At 43.9% G+C, this 18629-nt stretch overlaps 1 protein-coding gene and 2 long non-coding RNA genes across 3 annotated transcripts; all 3 read right to left on the minus strand.

The window, feature by feature from the left end:
* Positions 1-1084: 1084 nt before the first annotated feature.
* LOC122942336 (gastrula zinc finger protein XlCGF64.1-like) lies at positions 1085-13085 on the minus strand. Its single transcript, XM_044299897.1, has 2 exons — positions 13029-13085; positions 1085-2737 (listed from the first exon to the last, which is right to left on the minus strand). The coding sequence occupies exon 2, from the start codon at positions 2676-2678 to the stop codon at positions 1812-1814; it is 867 nt and encodes a 288-aa protein (XP_044155832.1). The 5' UTR covers positions 2679-2737; positions 13029-13085; the 3' UTR covers positions 1085-1811.
* Positions 13086-13526: 441 nt separating this feature from the next.
* LOC122942339 lies at positions 13527-13933 on the minus strand. The gene is made up of 3 exons (XR_006390543.1): positions 13873-13933; positions 13667-13790; positions 13527-13583 (listed from the first exon to the last, which is right to left on the minus strand). It is a non-coding gene; the product is annotated as an uncharacterized LOC122942339 (long non-coding RNA).
* A 14-nt stretch (positions 13934-13947) lies between these two features.
* LOC122942338 lies at positions 13948-17370 on the minus strand. Its single transcript, XR_006390542.1, has 4 exons — positions 17268-17370; positions 15543-15706; positions 14125-14274; positions 13948-13995 (listed from the first exon to the last, which is right to left on the minus strand). It is a non-coding gene; the product is annotated as an uncharacterized LOC122942338 (long non-coding RNA).
* Positions 17371-18629: the final 1259 nt, after the last annotated feature.

Genomic DNA, 18629 nt, shown 5'->3' on the forward strand with positions numbered 1-18629 from the left:
TGCGGCACCCAGAGGTGCACATAAACTAAAAGAGGGATTGACCTCTACATGGAACACAAAACACTAACACACAGCAAGCAAGGCAATTAATCCCTGCCCTGCTGAACAGAACAGAGAGGACAGAAAAATTTAAAGGTTATGGTTCTAGAAAGGCAGAGTGAAAATCAAGGTGCAAAAACAAAAAATAAAATCTTCTGCAGCTCATCAAATTAAGATTCAGTGTCAAAGGGCTGAGAGTGCTCCTCAGTCTAAAAAAAAATCATAGCCAGATTTTCCATAAACTCAATGGGGCACATTTACTAATGGACTTAGTCGTAAAATAGTCGCAAGTCCCCATTTTTAACCAGACTGGAAAAAGGCGTAAATTTTAGCGAAAAACAACGAATCTACTGGCAGTGAAAGAGGGAAACTAAGATCAGCATAAAAATTCAGGCTTAGTAAACATGCCCTAATGTCCTCTGCAATGTAAAACAGTAGGGGCACGGGCCTTCAATAGTGAAGCCCTACCACTCCTGCTTCTATGTACAACATGAAATTCTCATAAAATATCACAAATCACACAACATGAATGGGACATTATATTCCTCTACTTCTTCTTTCTTATAACTTCTTCCATGTGGGTCCCCAACAGCTACAGGGCAGCCAGCAAGATGTGAAAGCTGTTCTTCTTCCATTGTCCCTTGTCGCATCAGCATTTGCTCTATTATAAATATTGGTGGATGACATCATTGATGCCACTGTTGTCTATACTCACAAATCATATACTCATGAAATCATTCATCACTTTACACTGCTCATACAGATGGCACAGCATATGAAAGGTGGTATTCCAGCAAGTTGGAACGTCGCAGATCCAGTAGGGCAAATGCAGACCATTTTGATGCTGGAAGTCCAAGAGTGCGTTCTGATCCACATAAGAATGGCTGAAATGCACACACACTGATCTGGACATGGGCAACATCTTCTGGCTAGACCCTCAACATGTGAAAATTTCCACACATGCTTTCTGTACATTATTGTTTTATTATTGAAATCCTATAAAAAAAATTATAAAAATAAAAATCGAAATCAGTATTTTCTTTGATATGCCAATACAGCTAACTTTTGGTGAAAACTTTTTTTATATTCAAGTAAATAGTTTATTATAACAAACCGCATGTGAATGTACAGGTGAAACTAAAAGACACCATATAGTAGATGAGAATGTGTATATCCCAGTATTTCTCATGGAACAAACATCTTGGATAGCAATGAAACAAAGTAGGTCTGTTACAGAAACACAAAAAGAACGTGAAAACATTTTTTACATAAGACCCATTAAAATTATTTCTCCCCTTTGTGAATTGTCTGATGTTTAACAAGAGCTGATTTATCTGCAGCACATTTCCCATATTCTGAAAATGAATGTGGCTTCTCCCTAGTGTGCGTTCTTTGATGTATTACGAGATATGATTTACTTCTAAAACACTTCCCACATTGTGAACATGACAATGGTTTCTCCCCTGTGTGAGTTTTCTGATGGTAAGCAAGGTTTGATTTAGGTGAAAAACATTTCCCACATTCTGAATATGAATATGGCTTCTCCCCTGTGTGAGTGCTCTGATAGTAAGCAAGGCTTGACTTCAGTAAAAAAAAAAACATTCCCCACATTCTGAACATGAATATGTCTTCTCTCCTGTGTGAATTTTCTGCTATGCACCAAAATATTTTTTTCAAGTAAAACATTTTCCACATTCTGAACATGAATATGGTTTCTCTTCTTTGTGAAGTTGCTGATCTAGAACAAGATTAGATTTTCCACCTTCTTTTTTTTAACATATAAACAGCGTCTCCCTTGTGTGAAGTCTCTGATGTTTACCAAGACCTGATTTATCTTTAAAACATTTCCCACATTCTGAACATAGAAATGGTTTTTCCCCTGTGTGATTTCTTAGATGGGAAACAAGGTGTTGCTTCTGAGTAAAATATTTCCCACATTCTGAGCATAAAAATGGTTTCTCTCCTGTGTGAATTCTCTGATGAGTAACACGATCTGATTTATGTCTAAAACATTTCCCACATTCTGAACATATAAATGGTTTTTCCCCTGTGTGAATTCTTTGATGGTGAACAAGGTTTGACTTCAGAGAAAAACATTTCTCACATTCTGGACATGGATATGGCTTCTTCCCTGTGTGAGTTGTTTGATGTGTAAGAAAAGCTGATTTATGTGTAAAACATTTCTCACATTCTGAACATATAAATGGCTTCTCCCCTGTGTGAGTTCTTTGATGGGAAACAAGGAGTTTCTTCTGAGTAAAACATTTTTCACATTCTGGACATGAATATGGCTTCTCCCCTGTGTGAATTCTTTGATGTATATCAAGAGATGATTTATATTTAAAACATTTCCCACATTCTGAACACGAAAATGGCTTCTCCCCTGTGTGAATTCTCTCATGTTTATGAAGAGCTGATTTATGTTTAAAACACTTCCCACATTCTGAACATAAAAATGTATTTTTCCCTGAATGAAGCCTTTGATGTTCATCACTTCTATGACTTTTATTTTGTGTTCCAGACTGTAATGAATTAGAAGATCGGACCTGTTGAACAAGACCAGATGATAGATCTTTTTTGTAAAGGGCTGAGGATACCTGTGGGATAATAATATGTTCTTCATATGTATCTTGAGCCATAGCATTTTTTTTATGATTGGATGTTATCACACGTCCCTCTGAACTCCTGGTACAGTCATCTGCCAAGAACAAAACCAATCTTATTGTAATTGAATAATATAACTTTAAAGGGCATCTGTCAGCAGATTTGTACCTATGAAACTGGCTGACCTGTTACATGTACACTTGGCAGCTGAAGGCATCTGTGTTAGTCTCATGTTCATATGTGCCTGCATTGCTGAGAAAAAATAAGTTTTAATGTATGCAAACTAGCCTTTAGGAGCAACGGGGCAATGTCGTTATGCCTAGAGGCACTGCTCTGTCTGAAACTGGCACACCCTCTGGACAATGCCAGGTGTGATGATGTTTTCACTGTCTTTACAGAAAGAGCAGAGGGTCTAGGAGTAATGGACATGCCCCCATTGCTCCTAGAGGCTAATTTGCATATATTAAAACTTCATTTTTCTCAGCAATGTGGTCAAATATGAACATGGGACCTGCACAGATGCCTTCAGCTGCCAAGCCTACATGCAACAGGTCAGCCAGTGTCATAGGTACAAAGCTGCTGACAGATGCCCTTTAACATCAAATCAACATTTCATAACATTTCTAGATACAAATTTCCAAATTGCAAGGCATGAAGCTGTGAGATGAGGAAACAGCTCTCATTGTGTGAACATTGTATTTATATAAATGAAGTTAAATGATGTGAACTGACATTCTGCTGTTTGGCCACAATAGGCCGCTGTTTACTAAGCACAGCAACAGACTCCGTTTTACATATTCCTATATTTAGGAAAAGGAAGTGAAGCAGCAGCAGCCATCTTAGAGTCAGCCTGGGAAAGTTTACAGGAGTTATGTGTGAGGAGAATCCCTTGACATCCAGGCATAAGAGAATCCTTCAGGGACCAGAGCTACAGCCAAGTGGAGCTGATCATCTCCACGGCCTGATCTTGTCCAGATGAAGGGGAATTGCTGCCAGGAATGCACATGAGAGCTGAAGAGTAAAGCCACAGACACTGTGATACCACACGCTTGCTGGAGAAACCCTTGTGTTACAGGAAAATATGGTTCTCAGCCCGAGCCTCAGTCCAAGACCACACAAATATGATATAGCATATACTGATATTATTTAGCGAGATTCACCCATTCAGTGGTATCTGTATGGCCAGAAGCCATTTGGTCATTGTGTCCCTTGTTAGCATATCAAATGCAGGAAGGGCACATAGTGAAAGCAGTTGGACAACATTCTCTCGGAAGATATTTGGGTGGTCATAGGGTGGAGTCCATTGTGGGGGTTGGGACACAGGAACATATATCCTATGTGAAACTTGTGCTCTTGCTCTCTTCCTGCAACCCCCCTGGATCTTCAGGAGCAAGCTAAGTTTTATGTGTGCTTATGTGGGTATGTATATAAGTATAATATCCCAGTAGACTTTATATGTGTACATATAGATATTTGTAGTCTGCAATTGTATTACCAGTAGATTATATATGCTATTTATGCATGAGTCTCCGTATGTGCATGTACTAATGGTCAGGTACTGGATGTGATTTGGGTAGAAGAGTAGATCCAGTAGAAAGTACATTGGAGGAATCTGGATATATTGTATATACATACACTTTATTAGCCACATTTGCTTAGCACCAGGGAGGGCAGGAAAGGAGGCAGCTGTATGTGGAGGTGTCCTCCATGTAATGTGTTGTATCTGCATCTTCTTGTAATGTCCATTGCTTTGTCATCTCTATGTTACCAGTAAACTATTTTTCTATATAAGTATCTGTGAGGGTTGTATGTTACTCCTGAGGTGTATGAAGGACTGGAGGGGTCAGTGGCGTACATAGAGAAGTAAGGGCCCCATAGCAAGTATGAAACCAGGCCCCCTAAACAGGATCAAAGGGTTTCTGCCTAAACCTTTTTCAATGACCCTTGGGCCATTTTCCCACTGCCTCATTTGCTAAAAGTTGTTCCTTTAGAGCAGGGGTCCTCAAACTATGGCCCGCGGGCCACATGTGGCCTGCCGAGGACATTTATCCGGCCCGCCAGGTGTTTTTGCCACCTGCAACGGATCTCCTAGCACCCCGACCGGGTACCTCCGGTGATGGATGCTCCCAGTGCTTCCCGAGGACTCCAAGCACTCCGCTCTACACCAAAACCACCACAGGAGCCAGAAACAGCTCTTACAAGAGCTAGTAGTTATAGCCAGGGGAGTATAGCAAATCTTCAGCGTATAGCAATCCCCACACACATGAGACAAGGCTCTATGTTGAATGTAAAACAGGAACTCTTTAATGGGTTATTTTTCAGCCTTTTATGCAGGTCTCCTAGCAAGGGACACTCCCCCTGGGGCCCTTGTAGAAGACTGTGACAGTTTATATTTTAGCCAATCACATGCATTTACAGTATTAAAACCTTCCCAGCAATTGTACACAAACCCCCTTCCCTCTGTCTGTAACGCAATCAACAAAATACAATGAGCATTGTCTTTGATGCAATTAACTAACACACGGGCATTGTCTGAGACGCAATTAACTAACACACTGGCATTGTCTGAGATGCAATCAACAAAATACAATTACCAAACGTAATGGGCTAACTTAATCACTCAGAGACAGAAAACACACATTTTTCCCAACACACAGAAAACACCTCAAAACCCCACACATCCCCATAATGTATACATCCATGGATAGCTCTGATCTGGGTGAGCAACATATCCAGAAATCACCCAGATCCGGGCAGGGGTTCCCGAATTCCATGGAAGTCACATTTGGCCGGCCGCAAGCATGGCTTTCCTGCCCAAAACAGTTCCACAGATTTAAGCTGTGCGGCCAGTCTGTCGTCTCCTTCAAAGTTAGTATGGGCCATAATCCTGGGGCAAGAGGCTGGCAGCCAGGCCCCTCCAAAACCCAGTGGCGAGGTTGGTTTCGCCACACATCTCCCCCTCCCAGGGAAGACTAACCGGATACCTGACCTCACGCCGGTCGGTACCTGAGTTAGTCTGGCAGTCCCCCCACAACCAAATAATGGACCTGTTGATTTTTGGGGCCTGGCTCTGTTCTGTACATCCCCAGCTGTTGAGTGGGCATCTTCTACTCCTTGCTTCATTGGTGTTCTCTAGCTTGGAGCTGTAGGTACTTGGTGGGCAGAGGCCGACTGCGCTCTGCCCAGATGCCAGCTCTTCCACTGGGGTAGCCAGTGGGGAGTCAGCCTCTGGACAAGAGGATAGGGGAGGGCAGAGGCCAACTGCGCTCTGCCCAGATGCCAGCTCTTCTGCTGGGGTAGCCTGTGGGAAGTCCGGCTCTGGAGAAGAGGATAGGGGAGGGCAGAGGCCGACTGCGCTCTGCCTAGATGCCAGCTCTTCCGGTGGGGTAGCCTGTGGGAAGTCCGGCTCTGGAGAAGCGGATAGGGGAGGGCAGAGGCCGACTGCACTCTGCCAAGATGCCAGCTCTTCCGTTGGGGTAGCCTGTAAGGAGTCAGGCTCTGGACAAGAGGATAGGGGAGGGCAGAGGCCAACTGTGCTCTGCCCAGATGCCAGCTCTTCCGCTGGGATGGGTCAGGGAATCCTGCCCCCAAGACCTTGTTGCGGATCCGCTGTGGAGAGGAGGGATCACTTACCTCCTCCTCCTGGCATTCCTGCGGGGTTGGTGGGGGATCCGTCCCGGCCGTCCAGCATCCCGGTAGGCTTGGTGCAGAGACTGCGGTCCCATCTGCCCCATCGGAGTTAGGGGTTCTGTCCCTCTGTGGTTGGGGAGAGAGACCAATTGTCTCCTCTCCCTTCAAGGTACACTGCCGCTGGGGAATGGAGACAATGCTCTCCTCTCCCTGCAAAACATACTGCCGCTGGGGAGCAGGACCAACTGTCCCTACTCCCTGAAACTCCAGCTGCCGTTGGGGATCTGGGCCGACTGCCTAGCATCCCTGTAGGGCCGGTGGAGAGATCTCGGTCCCATCTCCACCTGCTTATGGGTTTCCCCCCAGGACCAGTCTATGAGGTCCCCTACCTCTGTAGCTGGTACTGAAGCAGGGGATACTTCAGTCGGGTCTTCCTAGCTGTAGGGTTGTAGGTCTGCGACGGCCACCCAGCTCTCTTGCAGTGTATCTTGAGACCGAATTGAGCTGAAGAAGTATTGGTAGTCCTGCTCCAGCTCCCACTCCTTTGTCACTAGAGATGCCAGGTCTTGTCTCACCTCTCTCGCTGTAGCCCAATCATGCATAGCCTCCCTGTAGTCATAGATATCCCATAACCGGGACTCTCCAGCATCTCCGAATTCCAGTTCTGCAAAGGCCTCAAACAACAGGCCAGGGCCATCATAATCCTCACCCTCGGGTCTGTCGTGCTCAGCCATCCAGGGGGAGTGCCGAATCACATCCCACCAGAGTGCCTGGTAGGCGTTGTCTAGCCAAAGCTCCTTCCATACCAGGCTCTCCAGTTCTGTCACCCACTCATCCAGGGGCTGCTCTCCCAAGAGACCCATCCGCATCGCCAAACGCTTCTGTAGCCGCTGGGGAGGCTCTCACCTCGCCGCCGCTTGGCATTTTCCAGGGCCAGATTTCCTTTCTGTCTGCATCTCTGTAGTCCGCGGCTGCCTCCTCCTCCTCATCATAGAACGCTGTCCGAAGACTAGTTGATTCCATCCTGCTGTATCCAGGGGCGCTGTACGGATACTAGCGTTGCCCTCAATTTTGTAAATCCATGAACGGTGTCTCCGAGCTGCTTCTCCTCTTACTAGGACGCCATCCCACTGCTTGCCACCAATGTAACGGATCTCCTAGCACCCCGACCGGGTACATCCGTTGATGGATGCTCCCAGTGCTTCCCGAGGACTCCAAGCACTCCGCTCTACACCAAAACCACCACAGGAGCCAGGAACAGCTCCTACAAAAGCTAGTAGTTATAGCCAGGGGAGTATAGCAAATCTTCAGCGTATAGCAATCCCCACACACATGAGATGAGGCTCTATGTTGAATGTAAAACAGGAACTCTTTAATGGGTTATTTTTCAGCCTTTTATGCAGGTCTCCTAACAAGGGACACTCTCCCTGGGGCCCTTGTAGAAGACTGTGACAGTTTATATTTTAGCCAATCACATGCATTTACAGTATTGAAACTTTCCCAGCAATTGGACACAAAACCCCCTTCCCTCTCTCTGTAACGCAATCAACAAAATACAATGAGCATTGTCTTTGACGCAATTAACTAACACACTGGCATTGTCTGAGACGCAATTAACTAACACACTGGCATTGTCTGAGACGCAATCAACAAAATAGAATTACCAAACGTAATGTGCTAACTTAATCACTCAGAGACAGAAAACACACATTTTTCCCAACACACAGAAAACACCTCAAAACCCCACATATCACCATAATGTATACATTCATAATGTATACATCCATGGATAGCTCTGATCTGGGTGAACAACATATCCAAAAATCACCCAGATCCGGGCAGGGGTTCCCGAATTCCACGGTCTGTCTTCTCCTTCAAAGTTAGAATGGGCCATAATCCTGGGGCAAGAGGCTGGCAACCAGGCCCCTCCAAAACCCAGTGGCGAGGTTGGTTTCGCCACACCGCCGCTGCCTATCGTTACTTTTTTCTTCCAACATAAGAGACGGATGGTCTGGCAGCCAGCCTATCATTGGTGGAAGAGGGAGAGGGGGCATGTGGGAGGGGCCGGCTGGATGTGACGTGCACGGTAACTTGTGGGCAGTGAATGTCAGGCGCTGGCTCATGGGAGAGAGAGAGGGAGTGACAGAGCATCATAGCACAGTCGTTTTGAGCAACAAGAGCAGAGGCAGCTTGGAAAAAGTTGACATCAACCCCCCACCCCCCCTCCCCTAAAGAGGTTGTTCAATCAAGGCTGAGGTGAGACAGATCCTGACGCACAAGATGAGCCCCACATCCCATGGACAATAATTGGGCTGCGGTGGCAGGCACTAATTGGGCCGCAGTGGCGGGCACTAATGGGGCCGCGGTGGCGAGCCCTAATTGGGCCGTGGTGGCGGGCACTAATTTGGCTGTGGTGGCGGGCACTAATTTGGCTGTGGTGGCGGGCACTAATTGGGCTGTTGGTGGCGGGCACTAATTGGGCTGAGGTGGCGGGCACTGATTGGGCCGTGGTGGCAATCACTCATTGGGCTGCGCTGGTGAATGGTTCAATGGGCCACTTGACAGGACTTGCCCCCCCCAGGCCTAAGGCTGCCAGCCCTCCCCTGGCCGCGCTTGACTGGCTCTCCCACTGCATTGATGGGCACTGATCAGACTGCACTGATTGGCAGTGCAGTCTGTATATCTGTGTGGGCAAAGTTATTGCTGGTATATTGTTTTTGTAGCGCTGTGTGTATATATATATATATATATATATATACATATTGGTATTTTACTAATAGCAATTTGGAATCCCTAGGAAACAATGATGTCAAGAAAAAGAAAAATTGACTCGGAGTGTAGGATATTCTAAGAACAGTGGACTTATGATTACTTTTTCATGCAGTACAAGGAAAGAGCTGTGTCTGATATGCCAGAATATAGTGTCTGTGTTCAAAGAATACAATTTGTGTTGCCACTATCAAACTCAACATAAAGATAAATATGATTGCTTGGTCGGAGAAGTGAGAACAGATAAAATATTAAAACTGAAAAATACACTGACAACTCAGCAAAATACTTTTATGAAGCAGAAGCAGCTAAATATTTCATCACTGCAAGCAAGTTTTCAAGTTACCAAGCTAATAGCGTGCACTGGCAGACCATTCATGGAGGGAGAATTTGTTATGAATGCCTTCTTTCTGTTGCCAAAGAGATGTGTCCAGAGAAGGCTGATTTATTTAGTACAGTGAGTCTTTCAGGACCTACAATTACACGAAGGATTGAAGAAATGGGAGACAATTTGCATCAGCATTTGCAAAACTCAGCAAAAAAAAATGTTCCTATTTTTCCTTGGCACTTGACGCAAGCAATGATGTTCGTGATTCTGTACAACTTCAAATTTTTATTTGTGGGATGAATGACTATTTCAAAGTCACAGAAGAGCTTGCTACACTGCAAAACATCAAAGGAACAACTACACGAGAGAATATCTATGAAAAGCTTTGCCAAACTGTGAATGGTGTGGAGATGGATTGGGCTAAACTAGCCAGTATGACAACTGATGGTGCTCCTAAAATGGTGGGGTCTTATGAAGGAGTAATTGCTCGCATTAAACAAGAGATGGACAAACATAACCATTCTCATCCAAAAGCCATACACTGCCTCATCCACCAACAAGCGCTGTGTGGTAAATCACTGAAGTGGGAAAATTTGGGTATTTTGTGTTAACTTCATTAGAGTTCATGCACTAAAGCACAGACAATTTCAGGAATTTCTGTCTGAGCTAAATGTTGCCTAGGAAGATGCTCTGTACCACACAGAAGTCCGGTGGCTGAGTCGAGGGAGAGTTTTGAAACGTATCTAGGACTTACTTCCACAGATTACAGCTTTTCTGCTTTCAAAAAACAAAGAAGTACCAGAGCTCAATGATGCAGAATGGAAATGGCACCTTGCCTTTCTGACAGATGTAACAGAGCTACTCAACAGTTTCAATGTGCAACATCAAGGAAAGGGGAAGCTCATCCGTGATATGCAATCACATGTGAAAGCATTTGAAGTAAAATTAGGCCTCCTCATCAAAGAAGTAAAGGAGGAAAACTTCTGCCATCTCCCCACAATTCAAAACCTGTTAGCGGAAAAACCATTGGTTGCATTCTCAAACAAACATGTATGGATTCACTGGAAAAGTTGCAAAAGGAGTTCCAATTTAGATTTAAGGAGCTTCATCTCCATGAACAGGACATACAGCTTTTCCATAACCCATTTTCTATTGGCATTGAAAATGTGGATACAATTTACCAAATGGAACTGGCTGAACTGCAGAATTGTGACTCTCTGAAAGACGCATTCAAGTCAAGCAGCCTTCCTAATTTCTATGCATCTCTCCCCTCTGAGACATATCCTAATCTCAGGAAGCATGCACTCAAAATGGTAACCATCTTTGGCAGCACTTATGTCTGTGAGCAGACTTTTCCCAAAATGAAACATCTGAAATCTCCAACCAGATCTAGACTAACTGATGCACACTTGCATCACTTGTTACGACTAGCAGTGACAAATATGTAACCAGACATTGACCATCTCATTAGCCAAAAGCAGGCCCATAGTTTCCATTGAAATACTGGCAAGTTTGTTGATTTAACTTTACTTGTTCTTCATTTTGAATATTGTATTTGTTCCCGTTTTTCATAGGAATTTGTTCATAGTTTTTTTTTTTTTTTAACTATAGTCCGGCCCTCCAACAGTCTAAGGGACAGTGAACTGGCCCCCTGTTTAAAAAGTTTGAGGACCCCTGCTTTAGAGGGTTGAGTCCTGACCAAGTTTTCACCTCCAGTAGAAGAGCGGATGATCCTAACTAGGACTGGGCCCTCTCTTGCTCTGGGCCCCATAGCAGTCACATGGTCTGCCGCTATAGTAGTTACGCCCCTGGGAAAGGTGTATATAATACACAGAATAAGCGAGTTTTTTAGGAAACAAAGACAGTCTATGAACGGAACAAAAGGGTTGGAAGACCGAGATAGACAGAAAATCTCCAATTTCCAGTAAGCAAAATCCTCCCTTTATCACCTTGTTCTGTCCACAGTCACCAGCTTATACAGAGCAGACCCGGGTGGGTAAGACTAATCGTGCACGTACTTCACAGTTTTGACGCCAAGGAGACTGAGACCAGGCCTGTAGTCAGTTAGTTAGGCCACAAGTATCGTTAAAGGGGTTATCCAATACTATAAACTGCCCCTCCCCCATATGTCGGGCCACTCACAGGGAATATACTTAACCCGCTCCCTGCGCCACTCCTGGTCCCCGCACCACTGCTGCTGCTTCTCACTGTGCTCGGATGAAAACATCTGGTGTCGGGAGGAGCAGCCAAAGGCAGACGGGAATGAGCCTCCCTAGCATCACCTGCGATGCTAGGGAGGCTCCTCCCTCTCTCCACCTGCCATTGTCTGCTTTCCCGCGACACCGGATTCCGTGCACGGGGAGAAGCAGCAGTGGCGGTGCGGGGACCAGGAGCGGCACAGGGTGTTGTGTCAGGCACTAAAGGTGACACAACTGATAGTTTTAACATTATAGTATTTAATGGTCAGTAAGAAGATTTATAATAACTAACATTAAAAGTTAAGTTTTATGGTAAAAATGACAAGGCATCTAGTAGTCTGTATGACTAATTGTATATAATAATTCTATGTAGTGTGCTGCTCCTAGTTACCTCTTGTGAATCAAGCATCCAATAAGAGAAGGAGCATGTACACCTATATGTACCACCCAATCAAGGTCGCCAGTGGGATAGGCGGGGCAAAAAGTGCACAAAAATGCTGCTCCCCAGATAATAGGAGCACATTCACACTTGAAGGTGCCGCTCCTCCAAGAACATACATTTATCCAAAATTCACAGAAAAAGATACAAAACATCCTACACGATACGATCACTGAATATGCAAATGTACATGGCAACAATTATTTTAAAAAAGTCATGGAAAATAACGCACAATAGAGCCAAACATTATATATGGACTAAGCCCTCACCCTGATATGGTACTGAAATGGCAAAATAAGGTGACTCAGCAGGGGGCAGATAACAGCCTCCTGGTCAGACACGTAGGCGGAAGGTGTCTGCTCACAGAAAGGTGCGGTAAGCTGTGAATAGTGTTTCCTGGTAAATTGGCAACCCTTTCAGGAGCAGGAGGAAAACATTCCCCCAATCATTCAGTAAGTGATGATGAGGATGATAAGGACTGAGTTGATGCAGCATGGCTGTGGCCCGGGAGAGTGGCAGAAGAAGGACACTCTTGTTGCTCTACCTGGCGACCAGCTGTAATTTCCCACAGTAACTGGTGATGCGGCATCATGTGCTGCAATAGATCCATGGTGCCCATGTTTGTGTATTAACAGCCACAGCTTATTTTAGTTCTGCAGATCTTGCACATGGCAATGCTTTATTCTTCTGACACTGGGTAGAAAAAGTGTCAGACAGGAGGTATTCACATAGAGCTCTGTCTACACTATCTGCAGCATCACTACTGAACCCAACAGAAGCAGATCTTGCCCTGGCAGGTTATTTTGGGGGGGGGGGGGGGGGGTTTGGCTTTATGTTGTATATCTACAGAATGTTTTATCGCCTATAACTTTGTCACCTTTTTAGCTGAAAGGGGTAGAATATGAAGCAAAAAAATTGACATAATACAAAGTTAGGGAAAAATTCTACATACGGTTATTGTATCCAGTGAATGGGTAGAATCTGTGAGTCTTCTCTGCTTTACTTAGTGGTTGCTACTTACCTGGGTGGTTATCTGTAGGAATGTCCTCTATCTTCTGGTCATCACCCCTCACATGTGTCTCTGTAACATATATAATGTTCAGATCTTCACCCGGATTCACAAGCTGTGAAAGAAATATTTTAAAAGTGATCAGACGGTTGGAGAAGTCGTGTGGAAGGTTTAATCAGAAAAAAATTATTAACTACAATGAAAACCAAAATGACAGGACAGCAGGAGTTATCTGACCAAATATCTGCAGGTCTCCTGTATAAATCCAACCTGTTGGTTTCTCCTTACAACTAGTATTCTCCGATCAAGACACCATGTAATGTCTATGGTCAGCTGTAATCCTGCCATCTCCACCATCATTATACACGGATGAAACATATAATACTGGTGGACAAAACAAGACTGAACAAAAGATCTTCACAGCCTTCTACAGATCATAGGGGACATTTCATGACACCTTATCTCCATCTACCTGATCATCCTGTGGGACATTGTGATGTTCTTCTGAACCATCCTGTGGAAGAAGAGGACTGGGACATCTCTCCGGTGTTCTTCTCTCTTCCTTAACTGGAGGAAACACATCCAGTGACTGAATTCATCCCTTATGCACAAATAATGAAATGACTTGTGTACTTAGTCAGGTCTATTACCTGGTGATGTGAGGGGCCGGTGATCCTCCATCGTGACGTCCTTGTAAAGATCTTTGTGTCCTTCTAAATATTCCCACTCCTCTGTGGAGAAATAGATGCTGACATCCTGACACCTTATAGGAACCTGACAACACAATGATACAGTCATCACTCAGATCCCTTCATAGCGTTCCTGTATAATGTCCCAGCATTCCCAGCAGTGTCACCTCTCCAGTCAGCAGCTCAATCATCTTGTTGGTGAGTTCTAGGATCTTCTCTCTATTGATTTGTCCTTCAGACACAGGGTCCTGACAGCGCTCACTAGAGGTCTTCTTCACTACTGTGTAGTCCTGGTTATGGAGAGACACAGTAATAAATATCACTCCATACATTTCCAGAGTCCCTCACCTCTCCAGTCATGTCCATCTGTTAGTAACATAGAGAAGATGATGTAATGTAACATCATCAGAATCTCTCACCTCTCCAGTAAGCCGGAAGAGGATCTCTAGGGTGAGATTTAATATACTCTCCACCATCTTTTCCCTGTCCCTATCCATCCTTGACAGGTCAATCAGGAGAAGGATCTTATATAGAAGATCTCCACTGAGCGGATCCTATACTGTAGGAACCTGAATGGAAAGGAGATGAGACGATATAAAATCCTACAAAATCCCATGTAAAATACAGTTGCTGGAGATAATAAGATAACACATCACTGTAACCAATGTTATCACTTCAGCAATGTGAAGAAACTGAAGGGACTTATGCAGGGGCATAGGTACAGTGGAAGCAGGGAAACCGCTGCTATGAGACCTGTAGTCGGAAGGGGCCCTCCCGGGTGGAAGACTAGAAGATTTTATTGTCAGGGTCTCTACAACAGAATTATACAATGATATCATATATAGTATACATGTGCATGAAATGGACAGAGCAGCTGCTGGGCCTGGTCTGAGAGAGTGATTTTGATTAACAACAGGAGTGGGGGCTGCGAATTTAAAAATTTGCTATGGGACCCAGTCATTTCTAGTTATACGAATGGATCCATGGAAGCATAAGTACAGCTCACATTCACATAAACCACTGCCCACATTTTCTATGTTGGGTATGAATTTTGGCGTAATTGGCACCAAAACCTGACACATTTAGGATGCATTTAGGAAATTCTCACCTTAGACATATTCATGTAAAATGTAAGCCAGAAAAATAATCACAGCGCCTCGGCCAATGCGGAGGCATGGTGTTGTTCCTGGGAAACAGGGCATGGCTTAAGAGGCGCCAGTTTTCACCAAATTTTGGCACTAGATTCTGTCCCAACGTTAAGCCAAAGGACAAATGATGAAAGGTTAGACTAGACAGTCAGCCTGTCCCCATTGAATTTCTTCACTGCACACCCTGAACTCCAGAGGAAACCGACTGCTGCACTGAGAATGGACAGGACTGGAGCCTAGGAACCTCCAGAAATCTCAGCCAGACAATAGTGGAAGCCGAGGCTGGAGAAGAGTCTTATAACTTCTGATCAGCCACAAAGCTGTTCTCTCATGGGACGAAGTCTGGAGTTCGCTCTGTCCTAGTCCTTTCGTCACCTTCCAAACTGCTCTTTTTTTTTTTTAACATTAGTTTTTATTGAAATACCATCAAGTATACATAAGGCAACATGTGATTTACAGGTATCATGGTATTCTTTTCAATTATACAGATTACATCAAAATGCAACAGAGATGAAAAGACTAAGAAAACTGTCTAATAACCTGAGGGAATCGAGATGTCAGTTTTTACATAAATTGTAGTCTTTGCTAATAGCTAATATGGCATTTCTCAGACAATACTGCGCAACTGATTAAGCAATAGAGCAATCAATCAAAGGGGTTTATGAAAAATAGAAGCAATCCAAACTTACCATCTAGATTGACATTGACGTGACCCGTTGAAAGCCGAGGCGGACATCCTTTCGTGCCAGCATTGTTCATTAATGGACTGTAGAATGTCTGAGACATGTATGGGCGTTCTTGTTTTCTAGTTGGCCGCAATTTTTTTGTCGCATAGCTACGCATGCATGAGAAACTATAGTAGAATGTAAAAAGGAGAACTTGTCTGGGACAGTTTGAAATTGGCATATATCAGATAATACAGAAAAAATCTGGTGCCAAACTTTCTTTATTAATCCACATTTCCACCACACATGCATATACTGTATGGACCAATTCCACTGTCACATCTGATGTGTTGGGGAAAATACATGACAGGCGGCACGGTGTGAGGTATCATCTATAGAATACATTTCGATGAGTTTACAAGTGGGATATACACTTATAAAAATTTGCAAACTGGGCAGATCATCAGTAAAGATTTGATTTAAATCATGGTGCCAGTGGTCTTTAATTTTCCCCAATTTTTCCCCTACCTCCATTAGCAAATTTCTGTAGCAAAAGGATATGCTGTGGGAATTGGAGTTAAGATTGGAGATCCATAGCCTTAATAATGGAAAATTAGAGGATTGAGCAAAGGGGATCAACCCAGAGCTAAGCATATGTCTAAGTTGCATGTACTGGAAGTGCTCTGAGGATAGCAGGTTATGTTTGCCAGCTAAAATGTGGAATTGATGTAGCGTAACACCCAGATCTTTCAAGAAGTGGAGGCCTTTCTAGGACCAGGGTGATGCTGAGAAGTTTGGAACAAACAACTCAACAATAGATATAGGGATATCCATGAATTCTATGGTGTCAAAACATGTATGGAGGGATGGGTTAAGTCCACAGCCATATCACAGCTGAGATCGGGGATGTTAAGTATGGAGAATTGTTGTGGAACCCAAAATATAAAAGGGAACATAAGAAAGTGCGAATGCTGTGTGCCCTTAATAGGCCAAGTTCAATCTGAACCCATTTTTTAGAGACATCTCGAATTCACAATGGTTTCAGATGGGCCAGTGTCACGGATTTATAGTATAAAGACAGAGATGGGCAGTTCACCCCACCCTGATGAATATGGGAAAACAGGATGTCCGCCTTGACCCACGGACTCTTCCCACCCCACACAAACCGCATAAGCAAGTTTTGCAAGGTTTAGATATAGGAGATTAAGATAAATATTGGTACATTTCTAAAAATGAAAAATTGTGGGGGGCACTCACTATCCTGCAGCAAATAGAAAGATGGTGGGAAAAATATTTTTGTCAGATTTTATTATGATCCAAGGGTAAAAACATATACCGTAAATATGCAATAGTTAAAATAATATCACCAAGTTACAAAGGTAAAAAACATGTAAATTAGTTATCACCAAGTTGCAGGTACCATATAGATTATAAATATAAAAAAATTGATTAAAACATGTGATAAACCGTGATTGCAACCAGATGGAGCCTAGATTCGGATATGTACAGGCTCTTCAATCCATATCCATATGTGTCCCCGCAGAAATTGGTTTTTCCTTAGTACCTTATTTGAGAGTCTTATATAAAACCCTAGAAGTCAAAGAGCTTCATATGCAACGTCCGTCAAACAGACAGTTTCACTTATAGTGCGTGGTAATAATGGAAATGGTAGTCACTGTCTCTCAACTGCAACCAAACCAATATACGTCATGTATTCAAAAGCTCCCAATTAGGAGTGCTGTACGTTACCAGTCAGTCTGGCTGGAGAACGCTGGTGCAGAGCGCGATCCGGTTAACTTGTAATGTGAAATCCGATTGCTCCTTTGTCCTTCCAGGACCTGCAGAGTATCCCACGTGGTTTACAGATCCCCCCCATGTGACTCGTCATGTGACTTGGGAGGCGGGCTGAGCTGTTCGATCCCGTACTCTTACAGGTTCAAAAGATATCCCATGTCACGTCAGGGAGAATGTTATTGAATCCTCCAGCGTTTGCGATGTTGGAACCGCAATTCTTATTCCCTCACTGTCTGATACCAGACGCGTTTCGGGGTTAACAGCACCCCTTCCTCAGTGGCCAAACAGTGAGTGTTGAGGAGCTTCCTTTTATATGGTATCTGTTCAGGACGCGGTGTATGATGGGACAGGGAGGGATTTGCAAAGGCGCGGATCCTCATTCCAGATTAGAACTGGGTCCCAATGTCTTTGTCAGGCTTCCATATATGTCTGTGTTCACACTAGTGTGTATATAAACGGGGCTTCTTACTGAATGGGGTTATTTCAATGCAAATAAATGACTGTTCTTACAATGTACTTGTATAATTGGTAATAAAATCCCTATGAAAATGGCTACAGCATCATAAAAACATACTTTTTCCACCTGCACTGTGAATGTTTACATGGTGTGTTCAATAAAAACATGGTAACATGTAATTCTTTGTGTGTTATTAGGTTAAGCAGACTGTGATTGGCTATTGTTGGGACTTAGATGAAGATCAGATCACATTTTATGACCAATTTGTGCAGAAATCCATATCATTCCAAAGGGTTCACATACTTTTTTTTGCAACTGTATATAGATGGGTCAAGGGTGGAGGAAACCAGAATGTTATAGGCAGATGAGGTACCTTACATGGTTGGCATCTATGGAGGCTATCACTTCGTGGATTTCACCACTGTCCATTCTTGGGTCAGCGTGGGTGGCTTCTGTTTCCTTGGAGATCTGGCTCCCTCTTGTGGCTGGAGTAAGGACCACCCCTCCAGAAGGTTTTCAGCTTGAGATGGAGAAAGTAAAATAAAGTTTGTGCCATTTCTACTGACAGTAAGTTTCCCTGGGAAACGCCAGCGATATGGGATTCCATTGTCTCTCAGGATTGTGGTATATTTAAGCAAACTCCCTCCTCCTGGCTAGAGTTGCTGGAGAGAGATATCAGCTTAGAAAGAAACTTTCTTTTCTTCCTGCTTGTCTTTTCTTTTCTTCCTGCTTCCCTGAGAAGATAGTTTTTAAAATGGAAGACGTGAAGGCGAGCAAGTACATCCCTTGGCGAGCTGACTGGCATAGATTTGGGTTTAGGGTCTTTTTGCACATTATGTATAAGGAAATCCGTCTCTGGG

The sequence above is a fragment of the Bufo gargarizans genome, chromosome 6 (assembly GCF_014858855.1).
Source record: "Bufo gargarizans isolate SCDJY-AF-19 chromosome 6, ASM1485885v1, whole genome shotgun sequence".
NCBI lineage: Eukaryota > Metazoa > Chordata > Amphibia > Anura > Bufonidae > Bufo > Bufo gargarizans.

What these genes read in the sequence shown, in the direction of transcription:
- LOC122942336 (XM_044299897.1), bottom strand. Translation starts at nt 2,678, where the DNA reads ATGGCTCAAGATACATATGAAGAACATATTATTATCCCACAGGTATCC.